At 40.3% G+C, this 13,317-nt stretch overlaps 2 protein-coding genes across 2 annotated transcripts; one reads left to right on the top strand and one right to left on the bottom strand.

Annotated features, from left to right (window-relative positions):
* The first annotated feature begins 2,198 nt into the window (after positions 1-2,198).
* LOC118323360 (peroxisomal membrane protein PMP34) lies at positions 2,199-9,434 on the top strand. The gene is made up of 9 exons (XM_035655312.1): positions 2,199-2,479; positions 2,650-2,710; positions 3,673-3,739; positions 4,077-4,231; positions 4,446-4,562; positions 4,663-4,808; positions 5,721-5,816; positions 6,759-6,841; positions 6,950-9,434. The coding sequence occupies exons 1-9, from the start codon at positions 2,312-2,314 to the stop codon at positions 7,095-7,097; spliced, it is 1,041 nt and encodes a 346-aa protein (XP_035511205.1). The 5' UTR covers positions 2,199-2,311; the 3' UTR covers positions 7,098-9,434.
* dxo (decapping exoribonuclease) lies at positions 9,070-13,252 on the bottom strand. The gene is made up of 7 exons (XM_035655311.1): positions 13,169-13,252; positions 11,950-12,418; positions 11,606-11,832; positions 10,502-10,721; positions 10,241-10,376; positions 10,051-10,145; positions 9,070-9,962 (listed from the first exon to the last, which is right to left on the bottom strand). Exons 2-7 carry the CDS (start codon positions 12,414-12,416, stop codon positions 9,827-9,829), a joined length of 1,281 nt encoding a protein of 426 aa, XP_035511204.1. The 5' UTR covers positions 12,417-12,418; positions 13,169-13,252; the 3' UTR covers positions 9,070-9,826.
* Positions 13,253-13,317: the final 65 nt, after the last annotated feature.

The following is a 13,317-nucleotide window of genomic DNA, read 5'->3' as shown; positions in this document are numbered from 1 at the left end:
CTGGAGTCCCTATTGTGTTTTGTTCGATTTCTTCTTACCTATCATTTTTTTGGCCCCCTTCGCGTGGCATTTTTGCCCCCGTGAACAGTATGGTGCCAAAGGGATAATTTATGTGGTCGGTTTCGGGTCAGCCACTAGGGTGGGCGTACTGTCATAAAAAATGCGTTAAGGGCTAAATAACTTCCTGCATAGTTTGTTGTGCACATTAAAAACCTATAGCCCATGCGTTCGGTGAATGGAGCTGAATCTGCCCCATATTAGGGCCACATGTTTTTCCACCGCTACAGCGCGAAATGTCCACAGAACTACTTTTCGGTGTTTCCATCCATTGCGCTTTCTCGATTCGCGGCAACAATGTTTCAGCGTTAGCATCTGTGGACCGTGTTATAAAAATAGTAATTCAAGAATTTTTGATATTCAAAAAATAAGCATGTATAAAGATTAGAACTTCCTGGTTGTTTTTTCACTCAAAAAAAGGAAAGTGGACCAATTTCTCCACATTGGTATGTCCGATTGACACCGAAGTTGTTGGTCCATTAGGTTGCCCCATGTCTCTCGCTTAGGCATCGTGCACAGGTTCAAAGGCATAGCCCACAAGGGTGGCGCCGTGCTTGGAAAATTAAGAAGTTTATTATCCAGCATTGGCACGTGATGATAAAATGAAAACTTGGTATGATGCGGTTGCCTCACTGCCCCTGAGGGCCCAGCTAATAAATGTGTCAACGACTCCGCCACTAGTGGGGCGGCTCTGGCTTGGCAGGGTAAATCACTGTGCGGAGACCCGTAATTCAGTTAATGGAATAATGAAATTCACAGGGGCACTGTAGACTGGTGCCTGTAGCTCACATAACCAGAAAAATCGGTGGTTTGTCGGTGTTTTGTAGAGCCCCGTACCAGGGATTTAAAAAAAAGCAGCCCCGGCGCCACGTGTTCACCGATATGTATGAAACTCGTAAGCACGCTGCTGAACTGAAACTGCTTCTGCACACACACTTACGAAACGTCTCTCCACACACACTACTTAAACGCTCTCACCACACACTACTGAAACGCTCTCACACACGACTACTGAAACGCTTCTCGCACACCAACACTACTGAGAACGCTCTCACCACACACTATGAAACGCTCTCACACAACACTACTGAACGCTCTCAACCCACACACCCTACTGAAACGGTCTCCAGGACACACTACTGGAACACGCTCTGCCTGTGATACATGCACATACGTTTAAAAAGGACTCATTGGCATGAATGCTCTCTCTCGTAGTTCCCTCCGAGTGGTTGGATGGGTCTCAGTCAATCGATTTAGGGCGGCTTGGGGGAGAAGATGCATATAGTGTATGTTTGTGCATTTTAAAAAGCCATTGACAATTATTGGAATATATCAAATGTGAAATTACTTTTGTTGGGCTTTTTTTCTTTCTTTCTTTCTTTTTTTTACAGAAGTTTGCACAATATTTTTTTAAAATGTGTTCTCTTGTGTGTTTGAGCACTTTATCACTTGCTCCTGAACGATGATATAAATTAAAGTTTATTATTTTTTAATTATTATTATTATTATAAAGTACAGTCCAGTACAACACCCATCTCAGTACATCCTCAAAATGTATTGAGTCAAGAACACAAACAAAAGTTACTGCCTCAGAGTGGCCCTGTATTGATATATGACAATATAAGTAAACATCATTAAAATTATGAAAGAAGTTTGACTCCAAACTTTATTCTTTGAGTGAGGGATAATGAAGAGGATGTTGCAAGTTTTTTTTTTGTTTTTTTTTTACCAGTAGGCTACTAGTAATCAGCTGCTCTGCCAGAGCACAGAAACATCACACACTGATATTGCAGTGATGGGACCTGCAGTGACCACAGAAAATTCCAGTGCCTTTCAGAGGGATTGATGTGCACTGAGTTTTACTCATGCCCCTTTGTGTCATAGAGGCTGAGAGACTTTTCATACAGAAGATGAAAAAAGCAAGAAAAAAAAAACAAAACAGGGAATGATATTCACATTCTGCTTTCTCAGACATGTAGAGGAACCCACTGCCCAGTCTGACGCCATATTTGGGACCAATCAGAGCTTGCATTATGAATTTACATGAGTTCAGCTTTATTATCTTCCATTTGGCCTGGCTTTCTTGTGTTTCATTTATTCTGTTGTCATTATGTATTGATCCAATGCTCCCTCCGGTCCAGTAGGTGGCTGTGACGCACCTCTATGGCCTTGCTACACATCAACAGAAGAAGACCAGGGAGCAGCAGAAGCGTCGCAGAAAAAGTAGCAGTAGAAGAAGAAGCCGGCTCCACCAATGAATGGCGACTGGGAGGAAACATTGCTCAACACTTTTCTCTCCACTTCCCGGTGTTTGGACTGTGTGGTCGGACCGGGAGACGCTGCAAAGATGTCCGACAACGGTGGCTCGGCTGTCGGCCTCCTGTCTTACGAGACTCTGGTTCATGCTGTGGCAGGTGCAATGGTGAGCAGAGATTAAAGCGCAATAAGAGGAGATGTCATAACTTTCTGTTGAAGCACGAAGGCCTGTTTTCTTGTCTTACTAGCTCGGTGTTGTTGGCGGTGTAGCAGAACATGTGGAGTGAGTATTTTTGTTTGTAGTCGTCGGTTTCATTACAGTGCATTGTCTTTTAGGGGAGTGTGACAGCTATGACCGTCTTCTTCCCTTTGGACACGGCCAAAAGCAGACTGCAGGGTGAGTTGGAGGTCTTATCATCTTGGGACAGAGGTTACCTGATAGCAGCAACCCTAAAGTGAGTGTTTAGTGTGAAGGTTTACTTCAACATCCCAAAGGAAGGGTGAAGGAGTGGTCCACTCATTTAATATTGCACCAGACTAGTGCCTATATGCTGAGCTCATGAGCCAAGCTACCTACACTTTGGACACCATTAAAAACAGCAGCTGATTAGATCTTTGTGTATTTTCTATTATGAAGCACTATTTGATGTAAAAAAAGGTGCTATATAAATAAACCTATATACTTTTCTTACTTCCTCCTTCCCACTCAAGCTGAGATAACCCTGAGGCAGTGATGGAAAACAATTCAAGTACTGCACCTCAGTTAAATGTTGAGCTACTTTAACTTAAACTACATTCCTCAGGCAAATATTGTACTTTTTACTCCGCTTTAATTATCTGACAACTGTATTAACTAGTTACTTTACTGATTGACATTAATAATACAAAATCTAATCAACAAATAAATGGTGATTATATTATTAAAAAGTAAAAAGTATAGTAGTATAGTAACCTTTATTGTAAATTTACAAGCTTTCCAAGCAATTAAAGTAGTTATCATTTGTCAGCTTCAGCATTAAAGTGATGTACACATTAATGCATCAATAATTATAATCCATTAATATAGATTATTCTTAAGTGGGCCGTCTTATATAAGGAGTACTTTTACTTTTAGTACTTCAAGTTTATTTTAAAGCCAATACTTTTGTACTTTTTACTTGAAGAAAACAGTCTAGTAGAGTGTTTCTACAGTGTGGTATTGCTACTTTTACTTAAGTACAAGATCTGAATACTTCTCCCACCACTGCCCCGATGGCATCACCTGTGTTATTTATTCCGACGGTCCAGCTGTGTAGGCTGAGCAGTACTCCTCATGACCAGTGAACTGATCTTGCCCTTCAACATTTGTTTGTATTTCAGTGGATGAGAAGCGAAAGGCTAAGTCTACCCCCATCATCCTGGCTGAGATAGCAAAGGAAGAAGGCCTGTAAGTATCGTGTTGTGCAGTACAACCAAAGCCTGTTGTTAGAGTTGATACTTTTAGTTTATAAATCAGTTGGTCAACAGCAAATTAACCTCCAACAATTTACTTTTTTTAAATTAAACATGGCAAAAAATGATCTGGTTCCATCTTATCAAATATGAATATTTAACTTGGAGGTTTCGGACTGTGAGGGATTAATGACAAGGGATTAATTGAGAGAGTAATCACCAGATTAATACGAATTGGCTCTAATCTAAACTATTACCGGCTGTTTAGGCAGATGGTGTCGCCACATGACTGAAGACTCACTATTCAAATGACTCTCCACCACTTCTCCCAGTCAGTCTCTGTACAGGGGCTGGTTACCAGTCATCTCCAGCCTCTGCTGCTCCAACTTTGTCTACTTCTACACCTTCCACACGCTGAAGAAGCTGGTGGCATCCGGTCCAGGCACGTCCAGACCCGGCAAAGACCTGCTCATGGGGGTCGTATCAGGTACACACACACACATACAGTAAAACAAATCATTTGTAATGACATAATGACAACCATCAAGTGAAGGATTTAAAGGTGCCCTGTGGAGTTTTCTTGTTAACAAACAAAAGTTATGTGTATAAAACAGCTGCTCCGTAGAGATACTTGAGGTCAAAAACTCTACAAGATGCTTTTAAGAATAAAGAATGAAGCTAACTATCTGTTGCTCACGCAGGGGTGGTGAATGTGATCCTGACTACTCCCATGTGGGTGGTGAATACTCGATTGAAGCTGCAGGGAGCAAAGTTCAGAAACGAAGACCTGCAGCAGACCCAGTACAGGGGCATATTTGGTGTGTGATATGTATATACGTATCATAGTTTAACAGCTCAGACATGCTTTTTTTGTTTGTTACGTCACAGTTGTAAAACCCTTTGTCTTCCCCTTTTTAGACGCTTTCTCGCAGATCATAGCCAATGAGGGCGTGGGAACTCTGTGGAACGGCACTCTGCCCTCTCTCATCCTCGTCCTCAACCCGGCAGTACAGTTCATGTTTTATGAGGCCATGAAGAGGAGGGCAGGGAAAGGAGGGAAGAGGGTGAGAGGACACAAGAAATATACTGTTGCATGGAACACTACTAACGGCAGTAATCGCTTTCGACTGGGTTGACTCATTTGTTGTTTAAGCTATAGTCAAGATAATGTGAGCTAACATCATGAAAACTGGTAATTCAATAATCTTATATCACACACGACACATCATACCAATCCTAAACCACTCTGTTTAAAACTAGTTTAACTGTGTTATTTTTTACTAATAACATTAATGTTTGTTTATTAACTGCCCCTGGCCTCCTCTCATTTTGCCATAATGGCCCCCTCACATAGCCAGTTGAGTATCAGCAGTCAGCTAGTGTCTCTGTGCGGCTGTACTTAAGAGTGGGTGCACAGGTTCGACTGGTAGGTGAGGTTCCCGGAGGCCCGAGGGAGAGCTAATGTCAGCACATTAACATGCTCACAATGACATTTTAACTTGTTGATCATGTTCACCGTCTTAGTTTTGCATGTTAGCACACTGAGAGTTGCTGATTGGCACAAAACAAAAAAAAGTCCAGCGGAGGCTGATGGGAGTAACGTTTTTAGTTTTACACGTATGTTAGGGTATTGGACAGATTTAAATTTAGACCTGCTGGTGGCCAAGAGGCAAAGTCAAAGGATAATCAAATTCAGTAGGATCTATCCTCTGGGGAACGTTAATGTCTGTACAAAGTTTCATTGCAATCTATCCAATAGTGGTTGAGATATTTCAGTCTGGATCAAAGTGGTGAACAGACAATGCCAACCTTAGATCCATGCTGCTTGTTTGGCTAAAAAAATATTGATTGTTTAATATTTTCATTTCATTTTGGCCACTGTTTATTTTACATTTTGAATCATACTTGTAGAAAACTTAAATCAATCTAATAGTGATTTGCTAGGATAACACTCAAATCTTTGCCTCCTACCACAGATATCCTCAGCAGAGATCTTTCTCATTGGAGCCATTGCCAAGGCCATCGCTACCACTGCAACATATCCTCTTCAGACAGTTCAGGCCATCCTGAGGGTAAATACTATCTTATATACTATTCTCACTGTTCTGATTATTCACACATTAGCCACTGGGGAGATTTTATGTTTTTTTTATTGTCAACAAATCTTATAAAAATACAGCAGACAGCAACAATGAATTGATCCTACAAAAGGGATATTTCTGTGTAGCCAAACCTGGATCTTATTCCTCTGTGCCCCTGATGATGATGATGATGATGATGATGATGATGATGATGATGATGATGAGCCATTGTTGTCCGAAAACTGTTGAAAACACACCAATGAGCACTGTTGCACTGGGTGAAACCAAAGTGAAAAAACTCTGCTGTTCTGGTCTCAGCTGGTTGCCAGGCAACTATTTTTTTTGGTCCAGGCCGGTTGCCCCGTAACCAGTAGAAACTCCAGGAAATGACTGGTACTGACCGAGAAATAGTCCAATCAGTAGGAACGAATGGGCTTTGTGTGCCACAGACAGGGTAGAAGAGTCAGAAGGCACTAATGGATGAAGCAATGCTTTAAGTTTAGTTTTTTCATGGGATTTATTGATGATATTTTTCCAACTATATTTTTAACATTATGTTTTTTAATGTGTGTTGTTGATGGCAAGAGAAGAATAAAGCATTTTTAACAATTTATACTTCACATCGATGCACAGAAGTTAATGTTTAGGAGCTAGAAACTAATGCAGCCCTCTGTAATCACTATATATTTTATTTTATTTTATCAAGTCAACTTTATTGTCAAATATGCTATACATGCACGACATACAGCATAGATGAAATTTCAGTCCTCTTGGACCCACGGTGCAAACAGGCAATAAATATAAGATATATATATATATTGTAGATTATACAGATGTTAGTGGAGAATATCTTCAGGTTCTCACGAGAATGTGCAAAAGAAATCATCACATCTCAAGGAATTAACATAACCTGCTTCATGCTTCCTCATTAAGTTCGGCCAGTACAAAGGTGACGGCAAAGGCGGCGTGATCGGAAGCCTCTCGAACATTTTCTCCCTGCTCGTGGATCGAATCAAGTGAGTGCAGCTACGAACACAAACACATTCACATGACACAGTGAGCGCACTGTTGAAGATGTTATGATAGCTGGTCACTGACATACATGTGTTCCCTTTCTATTGCAGGAGGTATGGCGTTCTCGGCCTGTACAAAGGCCTGGAGGCCAAGCTGCTACAGACAGTGCTGACGGCTGCCCTCATGTTTGTGGTGTATGAGAAGATCACTGCTGCTACCTTCAAAGTCATGGGCCTGAACAAGAAACTGAAGCAGTGAACACATAGCCGGCTGGATACAGTACAAGTATTAGATCCCCACGCTTGCCCAAAACATACACCACAACCAGGGATAGGTGTAATACTTTTAATATACTCTCTTTCTTAACCTTTAACTGGTTCCATTTGTGCAGACTGGCCTTAATTGCCTCCACTGGTGAACCTCTGGTGATCTTACAGGAGCTGAATTGAGTTTGATTATCAAGGTAAAGGGACGCAAATTAGTGTCACTAACTCCAATAAGTTATGAGAATGTATTTGTCCTTTGATTTGGCTGTATTCAAAAGATTCTTCTGATGTAAGTAGTTTGTTGAATGCAGAGCTAAAGTGGCTCCAATCTTAATTAATTTAACCTTTGTGAGGCTAAATTAATCATTGTGAACATTGAATCATATCTTAGCATAAAATGAAAATAAAAAACACCAGCTGAGATTTTAAAAGTAGTTTGGAAAAACTTGTAAAAGGAGAAGTTTGACATTTGGGAATATCCTCTTTTTGGCTTTCTTGCCTGGAGTTAGTGGAGATGATTGATACTCATGTAACATTACAATAAATTTGAAGCCACCACCAGTTAGCTTAGGACAAAGTCTGGAAACGGGGAGACGGCTAGCCTGGCTTTGTCGAAAGGCGACTAAATCTGCCTACCAGCACTTCTAAATCCCAGTTCAAACCAAAAATTCACGACGAGTTGAAATAGTTTCAGAACGTGTTAATTAATAAGCTTTATAGAGCCAATCTTTGTGCTAAGCTAAGTTAGCGGGCTGCGGTAGCTTCATATTTAGGTGTTACAGATATGAGAGCAGTGACTAAAACATAACCCAATGTCAATAAAATGTTTCTGATTCTTATCGAAATCTCGGCAAGAAAGTGAATAAGCGTGTTTCCCAAAATCTTTTTAAAGTGAGGGGGTTTGTTGCAAATGATGAGACCAATAAGGCGCCTAGCTACTGAGGATTGCCTTGATCTAAGCTACTGGACCAGTCTTCACATACTGTCTTATGTTTTAACTGTGAATTTAACTCAGTTTGATAGAAACCTCATGAAATTCCTGCCAGATAAATGTTTTTAATGTACTGATTTGAGATTATTACACACAAATTAGAAGTTATAACAACAGTGAAAGGGAGAGAAGTGCAGAGCTCCCTTTCATATTTATAAACTCGTGTGTAAAATGTTTGTAAAAGAAACTTTTCCAGCTCATAAAGGTCTTAATTTTAACATTCATAATATATTAAGTAAAAATGAATGTAATATAAACAGGAATGAGAGTACTTAAGCCTACACAGTTACATGTGTACAAAGACTGCAGTAGGTGCTAAATTATATCACAAAACTACTATGAACTGAGCTTTAATGACTGTTGATGATTTACACTAACCCATTATGCACTCAACTGTCTGCTGCCTTCTTCATGATTGTATCGGCCAGTATGAACATTTTATCACGCAGGTGTCTTCCTTTATTTACCTCAGCGTCCTGCTTTGTGTAGAGTAGTCGGGGCTCGCAGTAATTTACCGCGTTTGTTAATCACAGTGCTCTTTCTCTGATTGGGTGATTGGAATTTTTTCATTTTAAAACCATTTGATTCACTTTTTTTGTTGGTGTTAAAACTGGTTGTTAAATCTGTTTATGTGAGTTGTAATGGTTACAAAAGGTGTTGCACTCAGTTTTACTTTGTAAAATAACATTTAAAGAGTTCATCACCTTCCTGTGTATGAATCTGTGCCAGTGGTGTAGCCTAGCTGCAAATGGTGATACTGCCCTGACCTTTTTGCTTACTCACACACCTCCTGTCCTCAGGTACACCATACATGTGTGTGTGTGTCAGCAGACTGTATAACTGTATAAATTGTAGCTTTCACTTCATTCTGTTTTGTGCTTTAAAATGAGGTAATAAATGCCTATATGTACCAGAAAATAAATGGCAATATCTGAGGACAGCAAGTGAAAAGCAAAACAAACGAAAGAAAATGTCCCAGGAGGAAGAAACTTGTTTTATTTAATAGTAAAGAAGGAACCCAAACATGAATGTGTCACTATTAGTTATAAAACAGATACTGGACTACACTGTGGATGTTAATTACTGTCTTCTTCATAACTGTTTTTTTCTTTTCTGCCAATGACAGAACTTGACATTGCTGAAATATTTTGTCTTTACAGTTTACATGAACATATTTTGTAACTGATGCAATACTTACTTGAAGTCATCTTCACTTATTTACATTATGATTTTTTAAAACATTCTTTTCTAATTTTGTCTCAATTAAGCATTAACATACCACTGTTTTGGTATTTAAATTATTGTTATAACTCAAGAATAATAAAGTTTGAGAAACAGTATTGACATTAGTACTGTTTTTTATTTAAACAAACAACAAGGAGCTTTTAACTGGTTATGAAATTAAATTTGGCAGCAGGTCGGATTCCCTTTTCTCATTAAGGAAACAAGGTGGTAGAAACACTACCGGTTTTGTCCACAGGGGACGCCAGAATCATAAAATGAAAGTTCCTTGTAGGGGTTTTAAAATCACCACATAAAAGAGTACAAAAACATGGTTTCATTCTTACAGCTGAACAAATAAAAGATGAAACTATCTCTGGAGGGTCATGTAGTAGTGATCAGTGACACAAAATGAATTCACATAGTCACTCTCAGAGGATGAGTAAACCATAAATAATCCTCCATTGGAGGTCTGAATTGACAGTCCCAGTTGATGTCTTGGCTGTAAATCAGGACTGATGGTGTGAGTCTCGACTACTGGTTATCTCCTCCACATACCAGGGTGGCAGGAAGGTATATTTGAAGTCCGTGTGGATGGAGTAGGTCACATCTCTGTGGGGCTCGTAAGAGAACAGGTACACTAAACTGGAGAGGGGAAACAATAACGATTCAGTAACAAACACTAACTTAAAATATTTTAAGGTTAACAACGTAGTCTGTCATCGCAACTCACTCTGGATTGTCTTCAGTAGCTATACGCTTCACAAAAGACAGGAAATCACAGCAAAAGTTCATGCAGACTGTTGGCTTCCAGCAGTTCTGTTCATTCTGTCCAGAATAGATACAGAAAAATATTTAGAATGAATCTTTTGAGCTTCTTTTTATTAAAGTCCAATATGTTTTCATTAGAAAAAACACTGTACCTTGATGAGATGTGAAATCTTAGAGATTGGAAACGTCTCCACGCCGACAACCACTCCGTCGTGATCCCGAAAGCCTGCCACAACACGAGGGACCCCAGGGAGAAAAGACTGGGCCCACCACTTGAGCAGTTTGAACCTGTAGACCACCAAAATGAGCAAAACTCACTTTAAAACGGCATAACTTTGGATAAATCAAATATCCGACAAACAGCACGACACGTAAAAGTTAAATATGTGATGTTTTCTTGTTTCATCATCTACCTGTGGAAGTTGCTGCGCTGTTTGGGGGTGCAGATCTCAGCAGAGGTCTTCAGCTCGACGTAGCACGCGGGAGGAGCCGGGGCCTTGGGGTCTTTATCCCGACAGTCCACCTCACCGGAGAACAACAGTCTGTGGTCTGCGAGCCGAGTTTGTACGACGGTGCAGAAGGCTTCATTGGTGTTCACCACTCCGCCCGGGTCAGGTAAACTGTGGACGTTATCTACGGGGATCAACAAAGGTGAAGAATTATCATTTCAACATTTGATCATCACTGAATGTGTTTTATATGATTTGGATTTGTGCGTCAAATGTAATATAATGAGACGGACTGGTATCTATGGAGGCCCATTTCTGCTAGAAAATGGAAAAAGTAATTTTACAAATGATAAAAATACTCCCTGTATGTCAAAATGATTTTACTATTATATAAAAATGTATTAAAAGTTATGATTACTAAGTCAAAACAGCTAGATACAAAGACACAAATTTGGATTTTTTTTTTTTAAACTTTGGTTTACTTACAAAGAAACAAATAATTTAGTTTTTTTTTTCCATCAAAGATGTTTCAACATAGGTTGACAGTTTCCTTTAAAGGAATTCAACGTAAAAATAAATCAAAACAAATTTAAATAACACTATATATTCAGTCCAATATACACATCATACATATTATTTATTTTAAAAATAATAATTTAAATAAATAATAATTCCTGTATATTGTGTAAAGAAGTCCTGCAGACTGCTTCTGGGTATCACCTTTCATCTAGTTCCTTACTCCGTATATGATCCTTAAAATGATCAAAGAAACAAAAAACTGTTCCCCCAGTACCTCCGCTAACGGTGTCCATCTTTCTATGAAGGATATCCTCTGTAATCCTACATCTAGCATATATGTATGTTGTTCCATTATAGAAAAAGTATCTTATTATCTTTTGTTATTAAGAGCATATCACCTATTGTTTTCCTTTCCTGGGCTTCCATAGCTATGACTACATATACTACTGTGAGGCAATATGCTTGCAGAATATCATAGATGAGTTGATGTAAGGCAGTTCATCAATATGATGCAGTTGCTATAATACAATTTCATATAAACCGACCTACCTGCACATGTGTATTGCTCAAACTTGTATCCCCAGTACATCATCTCTTCATGCCTCGCTGCGCGGTTCTCTTGCTCCCTGCGAGCAGCTTCGGTCTCCACTTCACTGATGTAAAGCGTGCCCTTGAACTTGGTGACCGCCAGCAACCAGCCCTCCCGTGCCTCATAGGGAGTGGTCAGCAGCTTGGTCAGGTGACCACGCCATGTCACGAAATCAACATCTAACGCACTGGAAAGAGCAGAGTTTGATCAAAGAATACGCGTCCAACGGGAAACACTGTTGTGGTGAGAGGTGGTTGTGTCTGTCTGTGGTAACCTGGACCTTTAAACTACCAGTGACACTTACCATGATGAAGCCGTGGTCTCCCTTGAGCTGAGCTTTGATCTGTTGGCCAAGATCCAGCGTAGGATGTGGTCCAGCTTCTCCTTCACACGATCATCCCTCTTTATGTAGCGCTCCTTGTATCCATCCTTCAGGTCAAAGTTGGGGTTTTTGTCAGGTTCCACGTAGTATCTCATCTGCCTGCTGTCGTTGAAGAATCTCCGCTTAGAGTCCAGGGAAAAACATCCTACTTCAACGGGCTGTTTGTAGACAGGAAAGTTTCTTTCATATTGCTCCCTTCTGGTGCTCAAACCCTGAGAGCCGAGTGGGTTTTGCCAGGGAGTCGGCGCAGACTGATTCTGCTGGTGGTGCTGCGGTTTGAAGTGTTTCTTCTCACTATATGGTCTTCCACAGTCGTCTCTTTCTCTTTTGAATGCCGACTGGTGGGTTCGGAAGCTGGAGTTGGGATTGTGGGATCTGTGGGGGTCCATTGCTGGCAGGTGGGGAAAAGAGTGAATAAAACAAACTGATGACACAGATGTTTATTTACATCTTCTTGATAATCTCGCCCTCCTGCAGGAAATCCAAATAACGCAGTGCATACACTATACTAGAGACTGACAGTTACTTATCTACTCTGTTATAAATCTGTTATTGGGCTTAATCTTGCTGCAGTGATTCTTCATTTTCCCTGGATGGGTTACACAGAGTTTCAACTTTAAATGCACCAAAATTGAACACATCACCTCGAGATCTGTGTAAATAAGTGCTGTGTGTGTATGTGCATACTAATTCATGATTTAAAGATGTAATATTCGTACTGACTGCTGTTGTACATATACATTAGTGTACATTTGTCTTGCATCTACTACGTATAAGTCCTTTATTACGGGTAAATACATGAAAACATACCTTATTCAGTAAATACCACTATGGCAGCTAACGTTAAGTTTTTCTCAATGCTAAGTCCGCCTCAATAATTAACGAGTTTGTGTAAAAAGCACATGTTTCAGCACAGTTCATAATAAACACTAAAATGAGAGAACGAGAGGCACAATGTTTGTTTTGTAACATGGGTTAGCTACCTAGCATCACAAGCTAACACAAACCCTAACGCCACTTCCGTGTGCAGTTTCTCATCCATCGTCGTCAACTTTTAATTTTATTAAAACGCTGGTGGGAATTAACTTAGCCTCAGTTTAGGTTGAGCTCCGCTTCGGCGTTGCCCTGTGAGCTAACTTACTTGCAGTAGCTGCAACAAACGGGATCTTGTACGACTTTCGACCGGAAGCGCAGCCTCTTGAGCCGAACACGGTTTAACCGACGCCTCGAATGGTTCAGCCAATCAGAGGAGAGGAGGGGCGGGGCGGGGCGGGGCGGGGGGGGGGCGTT

This window comes from Morone saxatilis, unplaced genomic scaffold (assembly GCF_004916995.1).
Source record: "Morone saxatilis isolate NCDOM2014 unplaced genomic scaffold, NCSU_SB_2.0 Contig14, whole genome shotgun sequence".
Taxonomy (NCBI): Eukaryota; Metazoa; Chordata; class Actinopteri; family Moronidae; genus Morone; species Morone saxatilis.
This window is presented reverse-complemented; position numbering and strand designations above follow the sequence as displayed.

What these genes read in the sequence shown, in the direction of transcription:
- LOC118323360 (XM_035655312.1), top strand. Translation starts at nt 2,312, where the DNA reads ATGAATGGCGACTGGGAGGAAACATTGCTCAACACTTTTCTCTCCACT. An exon ending in ATGCTGTGGCAGGTGCAATG is followed by an intron (nt 2,480 to 2,649) that starts GTGAGCAGAGAT and finishes ATTGTCTTTTAG; the next exon opens with GGGAGTGTGACAGCTATGAC. An exon ending in GGCCAAAAGCAGACTGCAGG is followed by an intron (nt 2,711 to 3,672) that starts GTGAGTTGGAGG and finishes TTTGTATTTCAG; the next exon opens with TGGATGAGAAGCGAAAGGCT.
- dxo (XM_035655311.1), bottom strand. Translation starts at nt 12,416, where the DNA reads ATGGACCCCCACAGATCCCACAATCCCAACTCCAGCTTCCGAACCCAC. An exon ending in GAGACCACGGCTTCATCATG is followed by an intron (nt 11,833 to 11,949) that starts GTAAGTGTCACT and finishes TGCTCTTTCCAG; the next exon opens with TGCGTTAGATGTTGATTTCG. An exon ending in GCTACTGAAGACAATCCAGA is followed by an intron (nt 9,963 to 10,050) that starts GTGAGTTGCGAT and finishes TCCCCTCTCCAG; the next exon opens with TTTAGTGTACCTGTTCTCTT.